An 18,769-nucleotide genomic window follows, 5' to 3' on the forward strand; every position below is an offset into this window, starting at 1 on the left:
CACCCACGACGTTACGTCTCATCCGATCCCAGGGTCGGACCGTTTCTAGGAGCACCACGTGATAACGCTCTGGGTTGAGGAGGGGCTGGGGTACCCGGTACCCCATCGCTTCAAGGCCTGGTTCATTCGTCATGGCGAGCTCCTCTTTGAGCCAATTCGCAGTTTCGACGGACCCCCAACTACAATCCCAAAGATCCAAATGTAGGATCCGATGGATATCGAGACCCCGAATGGGGAAGTGGAGGATCCGAAGTCCGACCCGGATGAGGACCTTGAGACATCGGTTAGTTACTGGCTCTGAGTAGGCATGGAGGTGAAGCCCTTTTTGGAATAGTTTTTGGGAGTAGTGTTAACCCTAATCCCGACTCGGTATCTTTTTGTTGGTTAAAGGAAGTGGCCTTGAGGTAGAGCATGTAGATATTCACTTCCTAGGATTAACAGTATGCAAATAAAATGAGCTTTAGTTGTTGGTTGCCTTTTGACTATCCCTGTTGTTTTTAATATTGTCTGGGGAAATAGCTCGTTTCCATATGCTCTTAATCAAAAAATAAAATGAATAGGTCAACGACATGCCTAGGACGTTGTCATTAATGACCCGAGGCATTTGGTAGGGTTGCTACGTGCCCGGGGATCGGAACGTGATAAAAAGTTTTCCTTTCTCTCTCGTCCATCCATGTTCCCTCTCCTCCATCCCCGACAAAGCTGCTATCTTGGGATCTTTGCCTCCGTGACGACGCGAGCTACTATCTTGCCGTTCTCGAGCTTGGCCGACCCTCATGCCCTTGCCCGCCACCACGAGCATGTGCCGGTGGAGCCGTTTCTCAATGCCACCGAGTCTATTGCCAAAGCCGGGGGTGAACGGTTCTAGGTTCCTAGTAGATTCTAGGTAGAACTTGGAACATACACTCTAGAACAGGTTTATCATTTTTTGGAACGTGAAACCTACCCTGCATATTGTGGAACATATAACCTATCCCGTCACTGGTTTCAAGATCCTGTTCTAGGATCTAGTTCCGTAATACTCGGGAACCTGCCGATATAACTCCCATTGCATCAAAACAAAAGACATTTATATAGACAATGTTATTGAAACAATGAACTTAACGACAAAATGGAGCTACCATACTACCCTCAGAACAATAAGATGAAAGCCAAATATTCCATTCTTCATTCTGAAAAGAGAATTAAACCTAAGAACATTTCGTCTTGATAAGGGTTGTCTGTCGACTAGTAGACCAAAACATTCTGTCTACATGCACAACAATATAGCAATATAGATTATGAACATAAGCCCTGTTTGTTTCATATGTTCTTGCAACCAAATTGATTATAGTGGGCTAAGAATGTTAATATTCTCAAGCTAAAAGGATTCAACAAGAAATCCAACAAAAACTTGGAGTTTCCAATTTGCGAAGAAATGGGTCATCCTAAATTGTGGCCTCTCATTCTCAAAAGATTCAGCCGAAGAAGAATCTACATTGCCACTGAATCTGAATGACTTCACTTATCTTCTCCCAAAACATATAAATGGAAAGCTAGTTCTTTTTCATGTCAAATTGAAGGCTGAAGCCACTCCAATCTAAATTAGTCCTCTTTTAAAGTAAAACCAATCAGTGGATACCAAATCTTTCTCGCGAATTTCCCACAATAAGCTAGAAAATCCTTCACAGAGCCGTGCAGGAGGAGGAGCAACAAACAGGTGCAAAGAACGAGAATAGAAAAGAAATCAGGGCTACAGATTAACTCATAAACACAAACAAAGAAGCAAAGACAAGAAATCAAGGCTAGAAATTAACTAATGAGGGCACCTACAAGCAAGAGGAAGTTGAAGACGCTGTCGGAGTGTGTGGGTGCCGAGGACGGGGAGGTTGATAGCAAGCGAAGGGTTGTCGTCGAAGAGATGGGGAGGGAGCAGAACGGCGGAGCCCAGTGGACGGTGAGACTCGAGGGATGGCCACTCGATGGTGAAGCCCAATGGACGCCCTTCGAAGGCGGAGCCTGGTGGACGGTGAGAGTCGAGAGAGCGGAGCGTCAAAGTCTAGGGATGGCCACTCGACTCGAGGGCGTGGGAGATCAACGATCGTCACAGGTAGACTCGGCCTTGCTACATTGTTACTTGAGAGAAAAAAACAAGAGAATAAAAACTGAGAAAGCCTAAATTAGGGTTCATAGTATACATATCCCTGTTCCGGTTCCGATTTGGTTCCACAGAGAACCGGGGATCGGAACAGGCGGTTCTCGATTTTGTCCTGGACCCATGCTCACCCTTGGCCAAGGCCGCCTTTGCCTTCAACTTCCTCACTCGTCAGCCATGGCCGCTCGCTCGTCGGCTTTGATTGAGGCCGAGCTTGGGACTCGCCGGAATTGGCCGAGCCTCGAGCTCACCGACCCGTGTCATGGCCAATGGCTGGGCTGAGGAAGGAGGGAGGAGCAACGGAGGAAGGAGCAGCGGCATAGGAAGGGAGAAGGAGGAGGAAGAAAGAGAAAAGAAAATAAATAAAAGAAAGAAAAAAATCGAATTAAAAATAAAAAAGGTAAAAAAGTAAAAAATAATTAAAATTATTTGAAAAATTAAAAAATTATATGTGATGAAAATTGATTTTCCTTATCAAACGGCAGAAAATGTTTTCAATTCATTTTTAGATTACAGCTGAGCTAAACACTGAAAAATATCTCTATTTTCTTAGGAAATGACTTCCTAAAAAATATTTTTCAAAAAACATTTCAATTTTCACGAAACAAATAAAACTGGCCAAATGCATGTCTCAAGACTCCCAATTCAATCCACAATGCTTCAAATCTCAACTTAGAATCTAAGCTACAGCATCATTGCAGTTTTTCTAACGGCCTCTTCTTTGCAACCTGGACGAAATTACGACGTGTTCCTTAACTTCAAAGGCGAAGATATCCGGAATAACTTCGTAGGTCATCTATCGAAGGCCTTGGATCGGGTAGGCGCGAGGACGTTCATGGATAGCAAGGAACTGAAGAAGGGAGAGAGAATATCACCTCAATCGGGAGGGCGATCGAAGGATCCCGCATCGCGGTCGTCATCATCTCGGAGAGCTGCGCTTCATCACCGGCACCACGAAGCTTGGAGGAGCTAGTGTAGATATTAGAGTGCAAGAAGATGAATGAACAGGTTGTGATGCCCGTGTTTTACAAAGTGGAACCGAGGAAAGTAAGAGGAAGGCACGGGAGTTACGGGAAGGCATTGGCAAAGCATGGAGTCAAGTATAGGAAGGATTCAGAGAGAGTGAAGAAATGGAAGGAAGCTCTTGTTGAAGCTGCTAACTTGTCTGGGTGGCATCTGGACAACGGGTAATTTTCATATATAGTCACAAAAGATGAATGAATGGAAAAATAGCAATGGAAGCTTTATTATGTTGGTAAAGAGTGCGTTATCCGAAGAAAGTTTGCCTTTACTGAAATTTTGGCAATTCTTGTTTTCTTGCCTTTCGCATCTACAGAGGTGAGTCCAGTCTGATTGAGCGCATAACTAGGGAGATCTCTGTCAAATTAGGCAAAGTGCCCCTCCACGTTGCAAAGCATCCAGTTGGAATAGATTACAGGGTAGAGAAAGTCAAATCGTTGTAGAGAATGGAGCTTAGTGATGCTCACATGGTGGGAATATGGGGGACTGGAGGCATAGGAAAGACAACTATAGGTAAAGCTGTTTACAATGTTCTCGCCCGCCAATTTGTCAACCGCTGCTTTCTCGACAAAGTGGGGGAAACATCGAGAAATCATGGCCTGGTTCATCTGCAGAAAGAACTTCTACAGGAGATGTTGCGGACAAAAGACTTGGAAGTGTCGAGCATCGATGCGGGGATTTGATTTGATACAGGAGAGACTCTGCTGCAAAGAGGTTCTTCTTGTTCTTGATGATGTGACCGATATGGACCAGTTAGATGCATTTGCTTACTTCTCATGGCGTGAATGAAATATATGAGGCCAAACCTTTGAATCGCGCCGAATCTCTTCAGCTCCTTAGTCGTCATGCTTTTCCAAAGGGTGCGAAAATGGAGATGAGTAGGGATCTGGTGGACGGCGTTCTGAGGTATGCGAATGGGCTTCCTCTGGCGCTTGTAGTGTTGGGTTCAGTTTTGCAAGGTAGAAGCAAAGAGCAGTGGAAGAGCGCATTGAATAAACTTGCAGGGCATCAGAACGAAATGATCAATAATGTCCTGAAGATTAGCTTTGAGGCACTGGATGATCAGCAGAAGCAAATTTTTCTTGATGTTGGTTGTTTCTTTGTTGGGAAGGATTGTAAGTATGTAAACCAAGTTCTTGACGCATGCGGCTTCGAGCCGCTCATTGACGTGCAAGTACTAGTTGAGAGGTCTTTGACAAGTACTGAAAATCATTTCTCAGGATACAAGCATTATTTCATTCCTGTAATTTATTTAAGAGAAGTGCTAGCATGACAGTCCGACAGATCTGTCGGTTATTTCTGACCACACGATTTCTCAATCAATTAGTGTTTTATATAAAATACGCGAAAAATGGGTGTGGATCTACAGTTGAGATTGCACTGTCCTAACAATATTGGCAAGAAAATATTTTCCTTTCTTTAACCCAAGTCTCTTTGCTTCATGGGTAGACAGACACACCTTTGCCCCAATAAACCTTAGCACCTCTAGCATGCAAAATAGAGCCTTTCCAAAAGAAGGCAGCACACTTTCTGCACAATCTTACAGTCAACATGCTTCAAAGTTCAATCTTCCTGGGATCAAAAGGCAACCCCAAACATCAGGCTAACTGAGAACCAGCTTTAAAGTAACTGTTTTAGCCTTAATTTTTAGCTCCAAAGATCTCAGATTCCGACCGGAGGTGAAACTAGAATTTCTCAAAACCAGATTTTTGAGTGGGAAGTGACTCCCCATCTCCATTCAAGAAAGATCATATGATTGTTAACAAAGTATAAGCGAGTAAAGTTGCTTTAGCGATAATAGATTGATCTTTCCCGGTAGCGTTCGTGAAAGCATAGCGGAATAAACATACCTTCATCCTAGTTTTAGAGTTCAAACTTTAGTTGTTCGTCGTGCGAAGGACGAACACAATATTTCAATATAAGAGTAATGTCGGGCATATTGGAGAATCTTACTAAATTTTGCTATAAAAAAACTAAATTGAATATTAAATGTTTTTTTTTCTCTATTAAAGCCGGGGTAACATAAGAAATGCATATTAACGGATTTGCAGTTAGACTCCGTTTGTTTTGAGAAAAGTAAAAAATTTAAAAAATGTTTTCTTGAAAATGATGTTAATATTATTTAAAATAATTAATCAATGAATTTTAAATATTTAAATATTTTCGTGAATAATGATAATATTTTCTGTTGATTTATTTTCGGGAGCCATCGTTTATATATTTCGCGAAGTAAACGCACCGTTAAGTTGCAAAATTTTTCAACTACCTAAGGGCAAATTTGTGACAAACTTAAGAGCACCAGAACAAAATAAAACTCTCTGGGGGGGAGATTATGATGACTCATAAAATCTGGGGCGAAAATGTGATTTTTCCCTTCATTTCACGGGAAGAACGGGGGTTTTCCGCGACTCCGTTTCTCGGTCTCCGTAAGCAGTGACTTCAAACTCAGACGAAAAGTGGAGAGTCCGAACACATCCCTCCGCTTGCAGATCTACGCAGGTCAGTTTCGCTCGCTCGATCATTTCTATTCATCTTGATTGTTCATGCCTCCCTGCTCTAATCAGCCCCTCGATGGGGAAGCTGTATAAGGCTGCCGTTTATCGCTCAAGTCTGCTTCCGAGAAACTGAATTGCTGGTTCTGGTGAAATTCGCGTGCTGCATCAGGGATTCCAGTTAGGGAATTTCCCCTTTTGTTTTCCCTGCAATTTCTCGGCCCCCATTTAGAGTTTAATGTCTGTTGATTGATTTTGCGAGTGTTGTTGGTTGATTTGCATTGGTGGGATCTGATTCTCGTGCCATCAAGAACGCTTTTTTTTAGCAGCAAGTGCGAGTTTTTGCTTGTTCTTTTTGGAATTTGCCACTGCAACTGAATCATTGGATGTTCAAATTACAGTGGAGCTGCATCGGGAGGACTGGAACGTAGAAAAAAACAGAAGGCGAGATCGTAATTCGATAAGGGTCGTCTGGAATTGTGGAGGGTTTGCGTGTAAATCGCCTGATTATGAAGTTGAGTGTGTTGCTTGTCGTGGGGATGCTGATGTTAGCAATCTCTCGGCAATCACTGTCGTCGTCGGCGGCTTTGGAGAACTTCTCAGCCAGAGACGGGAGAGTGTTGGAGCTGGATGATTCGAATCTTGACTCGGCAATCTCGAAGTTTGATTATGTTTTAGTTGACTTTTATGCTCCTTGGTGTGGCCATTGCAAGCGCCTTGCCCCTGAGGTCCTTCTCTTCTTCATGTTAATTTGTTGATTTGAGGGTTCTTTCTTTTGCTGGTTGTTCAATGCGAGAGCTTGGGAGAAAAAGCCATCATGTGTAGTGATGTAGAATCCTAGTACTTGTCTAACATTAAGCAGAGCTGTGCTGTCTGAGGCTTTAGGCAGTGTGATATTTTTCACTTGACACTTTTCATTTATCTATTTGCTTAGTTCTTCTTGTTCATTGTTTTTGTACATTATTTAGTCAGATAATCTGATAAGTCATGTTTGGAATAGCCTTTGTGGCTGTAGATATACTTTGTTTGAAGAAAAAATGAATGTTTGCTAATTGAGGGTACTGATCTTTGCGGTTCAACACCTGCAGTTTCATCTTTGAGATGAATCACTGACTAGTCTAATGTCATTGAATGTACTACTTGTTTGGATTTGCCTCCATTAGGCCCATTTACGTAGAAAAGAAATGATTGATCTGCTTGGTCAACTCTGATTGATATATACTTATTATTTTGGCCCCCATAGGGGAGTGAATTTATCCTTTGGCTGATAACTGTTCATGACATTGTGATGGCTTCTGTTACCTTTTCAACATTATATGTTCCTCCATATACGCTGTCGTACAGCAGGAATTAATATGTTGGACCATTTGTACTTTGAGCTGATAGAAAATTGACTTTGGCTATTCTGTTGCAGTTAGATGCAGCTGCCCCAAATCTTGCTGGATTGAAAGAGCCTGTAGTGATTGCAAAAGTAAATGCTGACAAGTACTCACGTCTTGCAGTCAAACATGACATAGAGTATGGCACTATCTTTGGGTCTCCTTGCCACAATGGAAACTTAAATAGTACATTTACTAATCAACTAAGCAGCATTCAACTCATATGATTCTGTAGTTTATGCCTGGAAGTTGGTTAATGTACACTGTGATAATGTTTCCATCTCAATAATCAGAATGTTCTTGTTTAATGCCTCCTCTACTTTATGTCTTATCATAGAGCCCAGCATCTTTTGACATAATGGATATACTTGCTTGAATGCAGTGGTTTTCCTACCCTCAAACTTTTTATGCATGGCGTACCAATGGAATATAACGGGCCAAGAAAAGCAGATTTACTTGTTCGTTTTCTGAAGAAGTTTGTTGCTCCTGATGTCTCCATTCTGGATTCGGACTCTGCTGTCAGTGAATTTGTGCAATCTGCTGGCACCCATTTTCCTGTATACATTGGTTTTGGCATGAATGAGTCGCTGATTTCAAATTTAGGCAAAAAATACAAGAAAAAGGCATGGTTTTCTGTGGCAAAGGATTTTTCTGAGGAAATAATGGTGGTGTACGACTTCGACAAGGTACCTGCTTTGGTGTCCCTTCATCCAAATTACAACGAACAGAACATTTTTTATGGTCCCTTTGAAGGTAAATATGGTGTTGACCTTCCATCCTCATTAGGCTGATTTCTTTGCCAAAGTAGGTCCATAATCTACTTCAACTACCTTGTCTTGGACTCTGTTGATTCTTGCTATAGTGCTTTTCACCTCACTTTCGTCTTTTTTCAATTTTAACTTCAAAAGAGTGTAGTTATCCGTCTCTGCTACCTTTTGTTACTCATTCTCCACTATATTTTGTGTTGCTCCTTCATTTTGCTTAGATTCTTTCGGTGCCAGGTGTTTTTTCTACTTATTTCCTAAAGTGCTCTGTTTCTAAATACGCGAAAAGTTGGATGTCTGTATCTGTGAAATCTACATCTTTTGTTGCTCGGAATTGTATTTCCTATGTTGTGTAACATCAAGTTTTCTTTTGCTCTGTATCAACAGAAAAGTTTTTGGAAGACTTCATCAAGCAGAATTTTATACCTTCGCCTCTGCCCATAAATCATGATACACTGAAGTTACTGAAAGATGATGACCGAAAAATTGTGTTGGCAATAACGGAAGATGAGAATGAAGAGAAATCAAAGAAATTGGTCCAGTTATTGAAGGCTGCTGCATATGCTAATCGTGACTTGGTATTTGCTTATGTTGGGGTCAAACAGTTTAAAGACTTTACAGAGTCATTTGGGGTCAACAAGAAGTCTGAGCTCCCGAAAATGGTCGTTTGGGATGGAAATGAAGAGTACTTTTCGGTAAGTATATAGTTTTGAAGTAGTGACACATTTGAAGATTCAACTTGATTATTAATTTCTGAAGTGATATACTTGTGTATCTGTTGTCTTTTCAAAGTTAAGGACTGGTGGAATTCAAAATCTCACATATAACAGGTGCTAAAAAATGTGGCCAGGAGACAATGACTTGAGCGCATTGCATTTTTCAGCTCAAATTATTTGAGCACTTATGCAGAGTGTTTCCACTTATTTCTGGAATTTGTCAAAGTACACATAAGTTGTAATGCACTTGTCAGGGGTCTATCTGCGAGAATAGCTGCATATAATATTTGAGTCATGATCGGTAGTGATTTCTGCTTTTAACTTGAATGTCAATTACGTGGTTAAATTTCACTATGATCTCTCTCCACCCACTTGCTAGTCAGCTACTGGACTTCAGTTGTTTTTGACAGAGCTATCGAATAGGAAGAGTTGATTATGCCTTTGCAAGTACACATTTGAGACAAAGTCTGGGAACTTTGGCTAATTCCTTCACCTTGATGAAGATGCAGCTGTAGGAAGTGTACCTTACTGTATCAAACTTTGACAAAAGTCTAGGCAGCCTCAAACAGTGAAATGGGTTTTAGCTTTCTCAGTGGTGTTCATATCGAACGTGTCAAATTGTTGGAATATTTATAGGAGGTTTAATGTTAGATGACGGTATAGATCTCATTGGGGCATCTGCCTTTGTTGGGACACAGATAGTTCTTTGAAATGAGGAATGGATTGGATTTTCCTTTGAACTTTGCTTTCGTGGTTTTATGTAGTCTTAGGACCTACATGATAACCATTCTAGTTCTCTAATTTTGTTCCCTAGAACAAAAAAAGATGAGAAGTCTATTTGGCAACGTAAATGATTTTGATTCTGATTTTGTTCCCGGAATCAGTTTTAGAACAAAATCCAGAACAAAAAAAAATTTGGTTCTAGAAAAAAGAATCATTTTTGAGAATCACAAAACAGAATGAAGTCTCATTTCTCTCACTTTTCCCTTTCGGTTCTCTCGGCACTTTTCCCTCAACCTAATAAAAATAAAATAAAAATAAAAAAATTTTAAAAATTTTTAAAAAAATTAGAAAATCCCTAAAAATAGAAGAAGCTTAGATTATGCTAGATTGATCTCATTTTCATAAATTTGAACCTAAATTTCCTGGATTTCATAGATTTCACTCTTACGCAAAAAAGTCGCAGAAGATAAGGACATCCAACATGCAGATGATAGCATATATACTCGTAGCCGTGCTTCATAAAATGTGACCATCTGCACGTGGAGCCGGAGCCAAACACCCACTTGGATTTAGGACAGAAGCTGCAAAATGATAGTGAAGGACTTGTACTTCGTATCAAGGAGGATAATTTGGTTTTTTTTTTTTTTTTGTCGGTGGATAATTTGGTTATTCGGCTGTTATGTTTGTATGTATTTTGGACAACGCAACATTTAAAGAAAAAAAATGAGTTCTTCATATGGGAATTGTCTCATGTTTCAATCGAACTTCAAAGGTCATATATTAAAATTTGTGTTTCATTTATGACGTGCCAAAAAAAATAATGTATTTAAAATTATTTTAGTGTGTATTGGAAATTAGTTCTTCAATTTATGATGAAATTTTACAAAGTAACTGCATAGTTATTTGACTTAAATGAATAAAAATTAGGAAGAGACAGTTTTTTGAAACAGAAATTTTACGCAGTTATCAAACGCGTTTCTATTCTAGGAACAGAAATTTTGGGCAATTATCAAATGCGTTCTGATTCTCTAAAACTTATCCAGGAACAGAATAAAAAAAGTTATTTTAATCAGAATCAGTTTTCCGGGACAGAATAGTTACCGTGCGCAGCCTTATTGACACTTTGGAAGGCGTTCGACACTAAACAATTTAAGCATCTAATGGTTTGGAGTTTTCTAATTGAATATTGCTGAGTTGGCTATTATGCGCTGTTAATGACATGAAAGTCAAGACGATAGGTGGATTTTTTATGGATATCTTAGGCTGAGGAAAAGCTGCATAAGTCCCTTATGTGTCTCGTCTCTGCATACATACTCACTCAAACTTGATGATGTGGAGTTGAGACAACAATAAGTAATTGGGCAAATATTGCATTTCTTTCTCCTGTGAAATCTTAGTAGCCAGCAGAGGGAAAATAGAATGGGGTTGGTACTGTTGCTCTCTTCTCTCTCTCTTTCTCTCTCTGCCTTATTTGCTGACCAATCCAGACACTTTTTGTTTTGGCATTGCTTCTAGGTAGTAAAAGCAGCAAGGTTGGTTATTTTCCTTTGCTTTCATTAGATTCCTAAGAGAGAATTATAGTTTTGAATGGTTTTTTCTTCAAAATCCTTCTATTTAAGTCATTCTCCCTGAAAATTAAACTATGTAGGTTTGCCTCTACCCTTGGCTTATTTAGTTTGACACATTGTATAAGCATGAATATTTGCTTAAAATGATGAGGGGACTTGTCTGAGAAAATAATTCTTTTTAGGGCGAGGTGCAGTCATTCTATATCCACTGGCCAGTTTTATGCACAGAATTCCTTGCTTTTCTTATCCCCTCATGCCGGTTATGCAGTAGTCTGTTTTCCTATGTAGGTTTTGTCGGTATTACATGTAAGTTTTCATAATTTCCACTGTTGAGCAAATAATGACGACTACTTACTGGTCCCTTGGACTCACGGCTAACCTCTCCACCCAACAAAATGTAAAGGAAGGGGGTTGGCCAAATCTGGTGATGATTGAATTTTGACTTTATTGCTTCACTGTTCAATTAGCTTGTTCCCCTCGTGTATTGGGTTACAGTAATAGTGCCCCGTACTGATCCATGCAACTCTTTTTGTTTTGAAAGGTGGTTGGTTCTGAAGTGATCACTGAGGAGGATCAGGCATCTCAAATCACACGACTTATTGAAGGGTACAGGGAAGGAAGAACAGAAGTGAAGAGAATTAACGGCCCATCGATTATGGGCTACATCCATTCGCTTATAGGGGTCTCAACTGTGCTCATAATAGTATTTCTGGTTTGTATGTTTATGCTCATCCAAAGCATCAACAAAGAAGAGCCTTTGCGAGTGGGTACGCGAGAAGAGGCAGATCGTGCGAGCAGCTCTTCCTTGGAGAATGAAGGGAAAGAATACAGTCCAGGAAACAAGGAAGACTGAGCACCTGAGTTGTCAGTCGGAACTTTTAGGTAATCTGACTACTCAAACAACGATTTTCCAAATCCGAGGTTGTTCAGTTGCCATGCACACTAGATTGAAGTATGCAGATAAGTCGCCGGTCCTATTTTCACGCATACATAGAAGTACTTATGTGTTACAGCATTTTAATCGTTCTCATTATAGTTTTATTGGTTACCTATATTCTGTGGGATCTGTCGAAACATATCTTTCCTCCAACTTTTTATCTAGAATAGTCTTTCGTAGAAGAGTATATTTTCCATGTGGGTTTATATGGTTGAGGTGATGACATCGACCAATCGCTTTGCCCGAGTGATATGGCATCTCATTCTATCTTGCTCTTTAAGTTTCGGAGTCACTCATTTTTCATTTGGCTTGTTTGTTACATCATGTTTTACTCTTATGTGGTGTACCCATTGCATGAAATACCTTCTCCTTCGTAACGCCATTTATGGGATATATAAACATGATGTAATGTGTTGACAACCAAAGTTAGAAACTAGCTAGCTTCCTGTAATGTGTATGCTGGAGCACCAGCAATTCAACTGTAGTAATCGCAAGCCAGACTCTGCAATGATATGGATCTGCAGGGAGCTGGAGCGGCCTGGGTATGTCAAACCGCAAATTCACTTATTATTCCGTCAATTATTAACTGTATGTCCATGAAAAGACCTTGTTCCGAGCAAAACTACCCCCGATAATATGTTTCCGCGCATCTATACAGTACATAAACTCCGGCCGTTTCATCATATATGCTATATTTGCCCTTTAAGAGTCATTGAAATTGCTTTACCACAGAGGAACTGCAGACCGACTGAAGGTCTTAGATACACTCGAAGAAGCGAAATCAAATGTCTATGAGCGATGCCAAAATTGAGATTTTAACCTTTCACTGCATTGCGGACTCTTAAACTGGAACCAAATTCGACGGGAGCTTATTTGTATTGTGATTTGCTGAATATTGATGTGTAAAGGATGTGATTGGAATTACAATATAATTGCAGAAACTTTCAATTAGTATATTTTTTTATTTTTTTGGTAGAAGAAATCAAATATTCTCATCTCAAATGGATTTGCTTCTTACATTATTTTTAATGGATTTGCTTCTTACATTATTTTTACTGCATGTAATTTTTTACATACAAAGTGATCTTGGAAATCATAATGAAGAGAGTGAGAGGAAGATAACATATTAATTGGATCGTGAATATTTGGGAATTATAAAGTTTAACCATTTGTGCATGGAGCAACTGAAATAAAGGATTAGTCGATTTAAATGCAGGTCGTCAGATTGCATCAAACGAAAACATAAATCAAAAGGACATTAATTTGAATTCAAATGGAACTGAAAACTAAGTGAATATCAAATATGAGTGAGGTAACTTTTTAATGTACATATCTATTTTGTCAGAAAAATTCTACGGTGATAGTCTAGATGATTTACAGCATGCAATAAAAAGGGGCATTTACTAATTGGATTAGCTGAGTGTTGAAGCGCTCTACGATGTAACTTTCTTGAATTACTCGCAATACCTCGGTCGTCAACTCTCGTTGGATCTTTGTACTCGACTCATGCATCTGTCATCTGCATCACATCTCCAGCATGCTCTTCTCTACGCTCTCCATGAAGCTCGACCTATTTCTGGATATCATCCGGATCTTTCTCTACAATTGATTACTCACTCTTCTTTTGAAACGAAGCGGATTTGTTGAAGATAACGTCTTTGTGAATCATAAAACCCAAGCAAATCCTCATTTGTGCGCAATAACCCAAGCAAATCCTCACTTAGATGAGCATAACTAGGAGACTTACCTAACCACGTTTTTTCGAGAGTTGTACACTCAACTGCAAGTGATGGCGAGTTATTCATTAAATGATAGACGATATCCGCTTCTTCAGCCCATAAATTCTCACATGATCCACCATTAGAGATTTAAAGAGCAAACTCTCCCCATATGAATATGGTCATTAATTCTGCAAGTCCAACATGTTGTGGTGTGTCGACAACTATATGGTGTTGTATTATGCATTTCGTTACGCAAAACTAGCTAAACTCCTTTTAAAATAACTCAAACCCTTTATCAGTTTTCGGGCACATGATTTTCCTCCCTATTTTCTCTTCGGTCATCACCTTCCACGTTGGGAACTGGCTAAGCACATCGCTATTGTGCTTGAGAAAATAGACCTAGAGTCTCTTTAAAAAAATCCTCTACAAATGATAACAAGTACCTGGCACCTCCCTTCGGAGGCTGCACCTGCGAAGGCCCCCACAAGTTTGAGCGAATTCAATCTACCATAATTTCACCACTTGATTTAGGACATTTGAAATGTATCTTTGCGCACTTCAAATATTTTCACTTGCTCCAGATGCCTCGGACTTCAATCTCGATTCGAATCCATACCAAAACCGGTCAAATTTCGATGCAACTCGTATAGAAAATTTCTCATTTCTTTCATTACTTTTTACGGATCAAGTTTTTCTCCATCTCTGATCGGAGAAAATTTCATCCAATGAGTTCTGTGATCGGTGGATTACAAGTTATAAATATCATCGGCCTGTAAAATCGGTTAAAGAGCGATAGTCGGAAAGATTTTCTTCCAATCAAAGTATAGAGAAAAAATATTGCCCCGTGTTTTATTTATTTCTCTCTCCTTTCTAGCTAATATAATTCCGCTTCCCTTCCTCTATTTCCAACTTCAGTTTTACGACTCTCTGCCTTCGTTGACCACCATTATCATTCCGTATTTCCACCCCAAAGGACACGAAACGAGGGTAAAAAAGGCACAAATTGAATCCTCCGTTTTCCGTTTTACCGGCGAGTTGAAATTCCCATTTTACCCATGTGTCGACTCTTAAACTCCCAAAATACTCCATGTAGCCATCACTCACGTGACTCACGTGTTCATCGCGCTGAGTAAAGATCGCATCTATCGAAATGAAATTTTGTGAGCACCGATTGTCACGTCCAAGACATGATCTTCGCTTGAAATCTTGTCCCCGCCGAAGCAGCCCATGCCTCTAAACTGAAGAATCGAAGCTGATTTCGTGGGTTCCGATTTGCCACAGAGAGACCTTCAATAGCACCGAGCTGTCGGGAGGTGGAGCGAGAGGGTCGGGAGAGAAATTGAACCGACCGGGGCCCGACCGGTCGAGCGAGCTGTGACGGTCGTATCCATACGTGCTTGCATGAGCTAATTAGTCCATAGGTATTGAGATCGTGTGGTTAGACAAGCATGAAAGCTCCGCGTACTCTCGCCTCGTTGTGAAATGATGGTTGATCTTACGAGAGAGATAGATATGATCACATACGAGGGTGATTCGATAATTCTGACTCGGTTCGGAGCCAAGATGGAATTAGGAGTTTTATGCAAAAGTCGAGCCACGCAAGTAGTAATTAGGGATAATGACACTAATAGTCCTTGAAATTTGACCAAATTTAGAATGTGGTATCCGAACTTTAACATAATGTATAATGTCATCTCCGAACTTTTGATTTGTTCAATGTAGACTTTTGGTACATGTCAATTTAGGGCATGCATGGTAACCATTCTCATTCTCTAATTCTCATTCTAATCCGGAAAAACTGATTCTGGTTCAAATGAATTTTTTGATTCTATTCTCGAATGAGTTTTAGAGAATCAGAACGTGTTTGATAACTACACAAAATTTATGTTTCAAAAAAATGATTATTTCCCTATTGTTTTCATTTAAGTCAAATAACTATGCAGTTAATTTATAAAATTTCATCCTAAATTAAAGACTAATTTTCAATGCACACTCAAATAATTTAAAATACATTATTTTTTAGCATGTCACGAATGAAATACAAATTTTAATACATGATGTTTAAAGTTCTTTAAGTGTTGCGTTTTCTAAATACATAAAAACATCTTATGACGCACGGCTATCGGTATGCATGTTGGATGTCCTCATCCTCTGCAATATTCTTTGTAGGAGAGTGAAATTTATGAAATTTAGGTCCAATTTTATGAAAATAAGGTCAAACTAGCATAATCTAAGCTTTTTCTATTTTTTTAGGATTTTCTAAATTTTTTGTTATTTTTTTAAAAAATTATTTTTTATTTTTATTTTTATTTTATTTTATTTTTATTAGGTAGAGGGGAAAAAATGACGAGAAAATTACAGGGAAAAAGTGAGAGAAGTGAGACTTCATTATGTTTGCTATTTTCAAAAGTCATTCTTTTTCCAAAAGCAACTTTTTTTTGCTTCTGGATTTTACTCTAAAGCTGATTCTAATTCTCCAAAACCGATTATGGGAACAAAATCAAAATTAGAATTATTTACGTTACCAAACAACATTCTCATTTTTTACTATTCGGGATGAGAATCAGAGAATGAGAATGGTTACCATGCGAGCCCTTAATTACCGGAATACAAAAAATGTTCAATATTGCACTTTCATTAATTTAAGTTTAGGAACAATGTTGAAAATTTATATAGTCCAAGGATTAAATTCCACATGTACCAAAAGTTCAAAAATCATATTGAATAAATTAAATGTTCATGGATGACATTACACATTCGACTAAAGTTTAAGGGCCACATTGAACAAATTTAAAGTTTGGGGATTATATTTCACATTGAATTAAAATTTAGGAAAACTTTGTGTTACTTACCCTAGTAATTAAAAAGGTATATATGCTCTAGAAGTCCTAAAACTTATAAAAAGTGCAATCAAGTTTTCAAACTTGTCAAATTGATACAATCAAATTCTTCCGATACTCGACCAAAAATAAAAATCCTTTCGTTAACTCTGTCCAACTCAGGTGATCGAAAATGCTGACATGATTTTTTAATATTTTCTCTTTTCTACATGGTGATAACGTGGCCAAAACGTTGTCATTTTAGTCAAAATATGATTATTATATAGTTTTTTAATTAAAATTTATTAATAATAAACAAAATCTTAAAAAAAGAGAGTAAAAGTTAGATCTAGTGCTGTCACCGCCCCACCATGGCTAGGGAGGGCCGACTATGGTGGGGGAATGGTTAGGCTTTGGATAGGGGCTAGCGACCCTTGTCGATCGCAAGCATGGGCACCACTAACGGGCTCGGCCGTTAGTGCGTGGCTCGGCCGGAAATGGGCAAGGGCTAGCATTCCTTAGCCAATCTTGGGATAGTAGGCATGGCGGTGGCCCTTGCTTCCCGGATCCAACTCTCAAGATTTTTCTTTAAATTTAAATAAAGTTTGTATGAAAATTAATTATAGATCACATACATTGTCATTTTGGCCCCATCATAATCTATCTTAAAAAAATCCACGTCAAAATTTTTCATCGGTCAAGTTGGAGGGAGTTTGTTGCGCCCCGATCCCCAAGTACGTGACAGCCCTACCATAACGCCTCGGGTCATCAAAGGACGACATCCCAAGCACGTCACCGACCCATTCTTTTTATCTTTTTATTAAGTGCATGCGGAACGTGCTACTTCCTCGGATAATAAATAATATAGTAGGGATAGAAAACTAGGCAGTCAAATTACACATAAGCAAAAGACCATTTTCATTTATAGATATTCATTAACCCTAAGGAATCTACGGTATCTACAAGCCCACTCTTCAGAACTGCTCCCTACGACCAAAAAAAAAAAAAAAACCCGGTCGGGGCCAGGTTAACCTTATATTTATACTTTAAAAGAGGGGCCACGTCACCTTTAACGACTACATCAACAGGTCTCCATAAAAAAAAGGTCTCCACTCTAATGTCCACTCACAAACGGTAGTTGGGACGGCGTTTCGTGGTCATAGTCCAGGTCTGACTCTGGGTCCTTCACCTCCTCATCCGGGGTATCTATGTCCATGGGGTCCTGGGTTTGGACTTTAGGGAATGCGGTTGGTATCCTTTCGAAGCCGCGGATTGGCCCGAAGAGGTCGTCCCGTGACGAACAAACCAGGCCTCGCAAGGATGGAGCACTATGTGCCCCAATCCCTCCTCTACCCGGAAGGTCGTCACATGGTGTTCTCGGACTCAATCCAAACCTGAAATCGGATGGTATGTGATATCGAAAGGCTGGTCAAGTGGAACCTCGAACCCGATCGGACGGATCTCTATATCTACGGTCCCGAAAACAATCAACAATAACGAGTGAGATATAAAATCTCCATGAGTCAACCTCTAAGTTTGAGCAAGACACCGATGTTGGTGGCTAGTGATTTCACCTAGCGGGGGGTGAATAGGTGATAGAGTGTGATTTTAATAATTTATTGCGGAATTTAGATCACACGGCGTAAAACATAGATCTCAGATAATGGAGACAGAGTGTATCACAATGAACATGTAATTCAATTGATGCGGGATATGTAATGTGATTAATGCGCGCTGTTCGTGTGTAGTTTAGCTATCACAAGATATCTAGAGTGATCAAAGTAAGAGATAAGAAAAATTGCAGAGAGGGTTTATAGTGGTTCGGGTTTGGTTAAGCCTACGTCCACTTCTTCGGTGACAGATCAATCGGTTGGATTCCACTAGTAAACTATTCGGAGGTTACGGATCGGTGATCTCCTTGACAAGCATGACTTCACACCTAGCGCTCAACACTCGTGTGTACACCTCCTCACAATTACAATGGATGGATCAAGAAGTGTGTTGAAAATGGAGTTCACGCTATCTAAGAATTATGAACACTTTTCCCTCTTAACGTCGATCTCTATTTTTCCTTCGTCTTCGAGATGTCTTTTGTACTCTTTCGCCTCCAATCTAGCCGTTGCAAGGCATCCACAAGAGATCTCTCCAAATCTACCCTTTTGGACGAGATGATTACCAAAAGAAGATCTATTAGCCATTGGGGATCGCCAAAGGAAAGTCTTTCCCGCTTGGATCAAATCGCACATATAATTATGATCATGGGTTTCCATAGATGGTTTCTTCCATTTGGAAAGTCTGTGTTTGTCTCCTTGGTTCCGCATCCTTGATTAATCTTTGTCACCAAGAATCTTCAAGAATGATCCAGCTCGATGACGTCCGTTGATATGCATTAATTAAGCTCAATTTGTATTCCTCTTGAAGTTCTAATTACTCTCGTGAAGTACTTCTCTCAGAGCTTGAGCGTCATTTCAACGTCTGAGCTATTCCCGCTTATCG

At 39.6% G+C, this 18,769-nt stretch overlaps 2 protein-coding genes across 3 annotated transcripts; both read left to right on the top strand.

Annotated features, from left to right (window-relative positions):
- Nucleotides 1–3,911: 3,911 nt before the first annotated feature.
- On the top strand, nucleotides 3,912–4,427 carry LOC115756225 (disease resistance protein Roq1-like). The gene has a single exon (XM_030695917.1). It carries the CDS (start codon nucleotides 3,912–3,914, stop codon nucleotides 4,425–4,427), a length of 516 nt encoding a protein of 171 aa, XP_030551777.1.
- A 1,094-nt stretch (nucleotides 4,428–5,521) lies between these two features.
- LOC115756234 (protein disulfide-isomerase 5-2) lies at nucleotides 5,522–12,010 on the top strand. 2 transcript variants are annotated; one of them, XM_030695926.2, is made up of 6 exons: nucleotides 5,522–5,653; nucleotides 6,048–6,374; nucleotides 7,061–7,164; nucleotides 7,408–7,778; nucleotides 8,177–8,484; nucleotides 11,338–12,010. In XM_030695926.2, the coding sequence occupies exons 2-6, from the start codon at nucleotides 6,156–6,158 to the stop codon at nucleotides 11,647–11,649; spliced, it is 1,314 nt and encodes a 437-aa protein (XP_030551786.1). In that variant the 5' UTR covers nucleotides 5,522–5,653; nucleotides 6,048–6,155; the 3' UTR covers nucleotides 11,650–12,010. The 2 variants fall into 2 exon arrangements, with proteins under 2 accessions (XP_030551786.1, XP_048133686.1); XM_048277729.1 differs by lacking the exon at nucleotides 5,522–5,653 and adding an exon at nucleotides 5,679–5,826.
- The last annotated feature ends 6,759 nt before the right edge of the window (nucleotides 12,011–18,769 follow it).

This window comes from Rhodamnia argentea, chromosome 4 (assembly GCF_020921035.1).
Source record: "Rhodamnia argentea isolate NSW1041297 chromosome 4, ASM2092103v1, whole genome shotgun sequence".
Taxonomy (NCBI): Eukaryota; Viridiplantae; Streptophyta; class Magnoliopsida; order Myrtales; family Myrtaceae; genus Rhodamnia; species Rhodamnia argentea.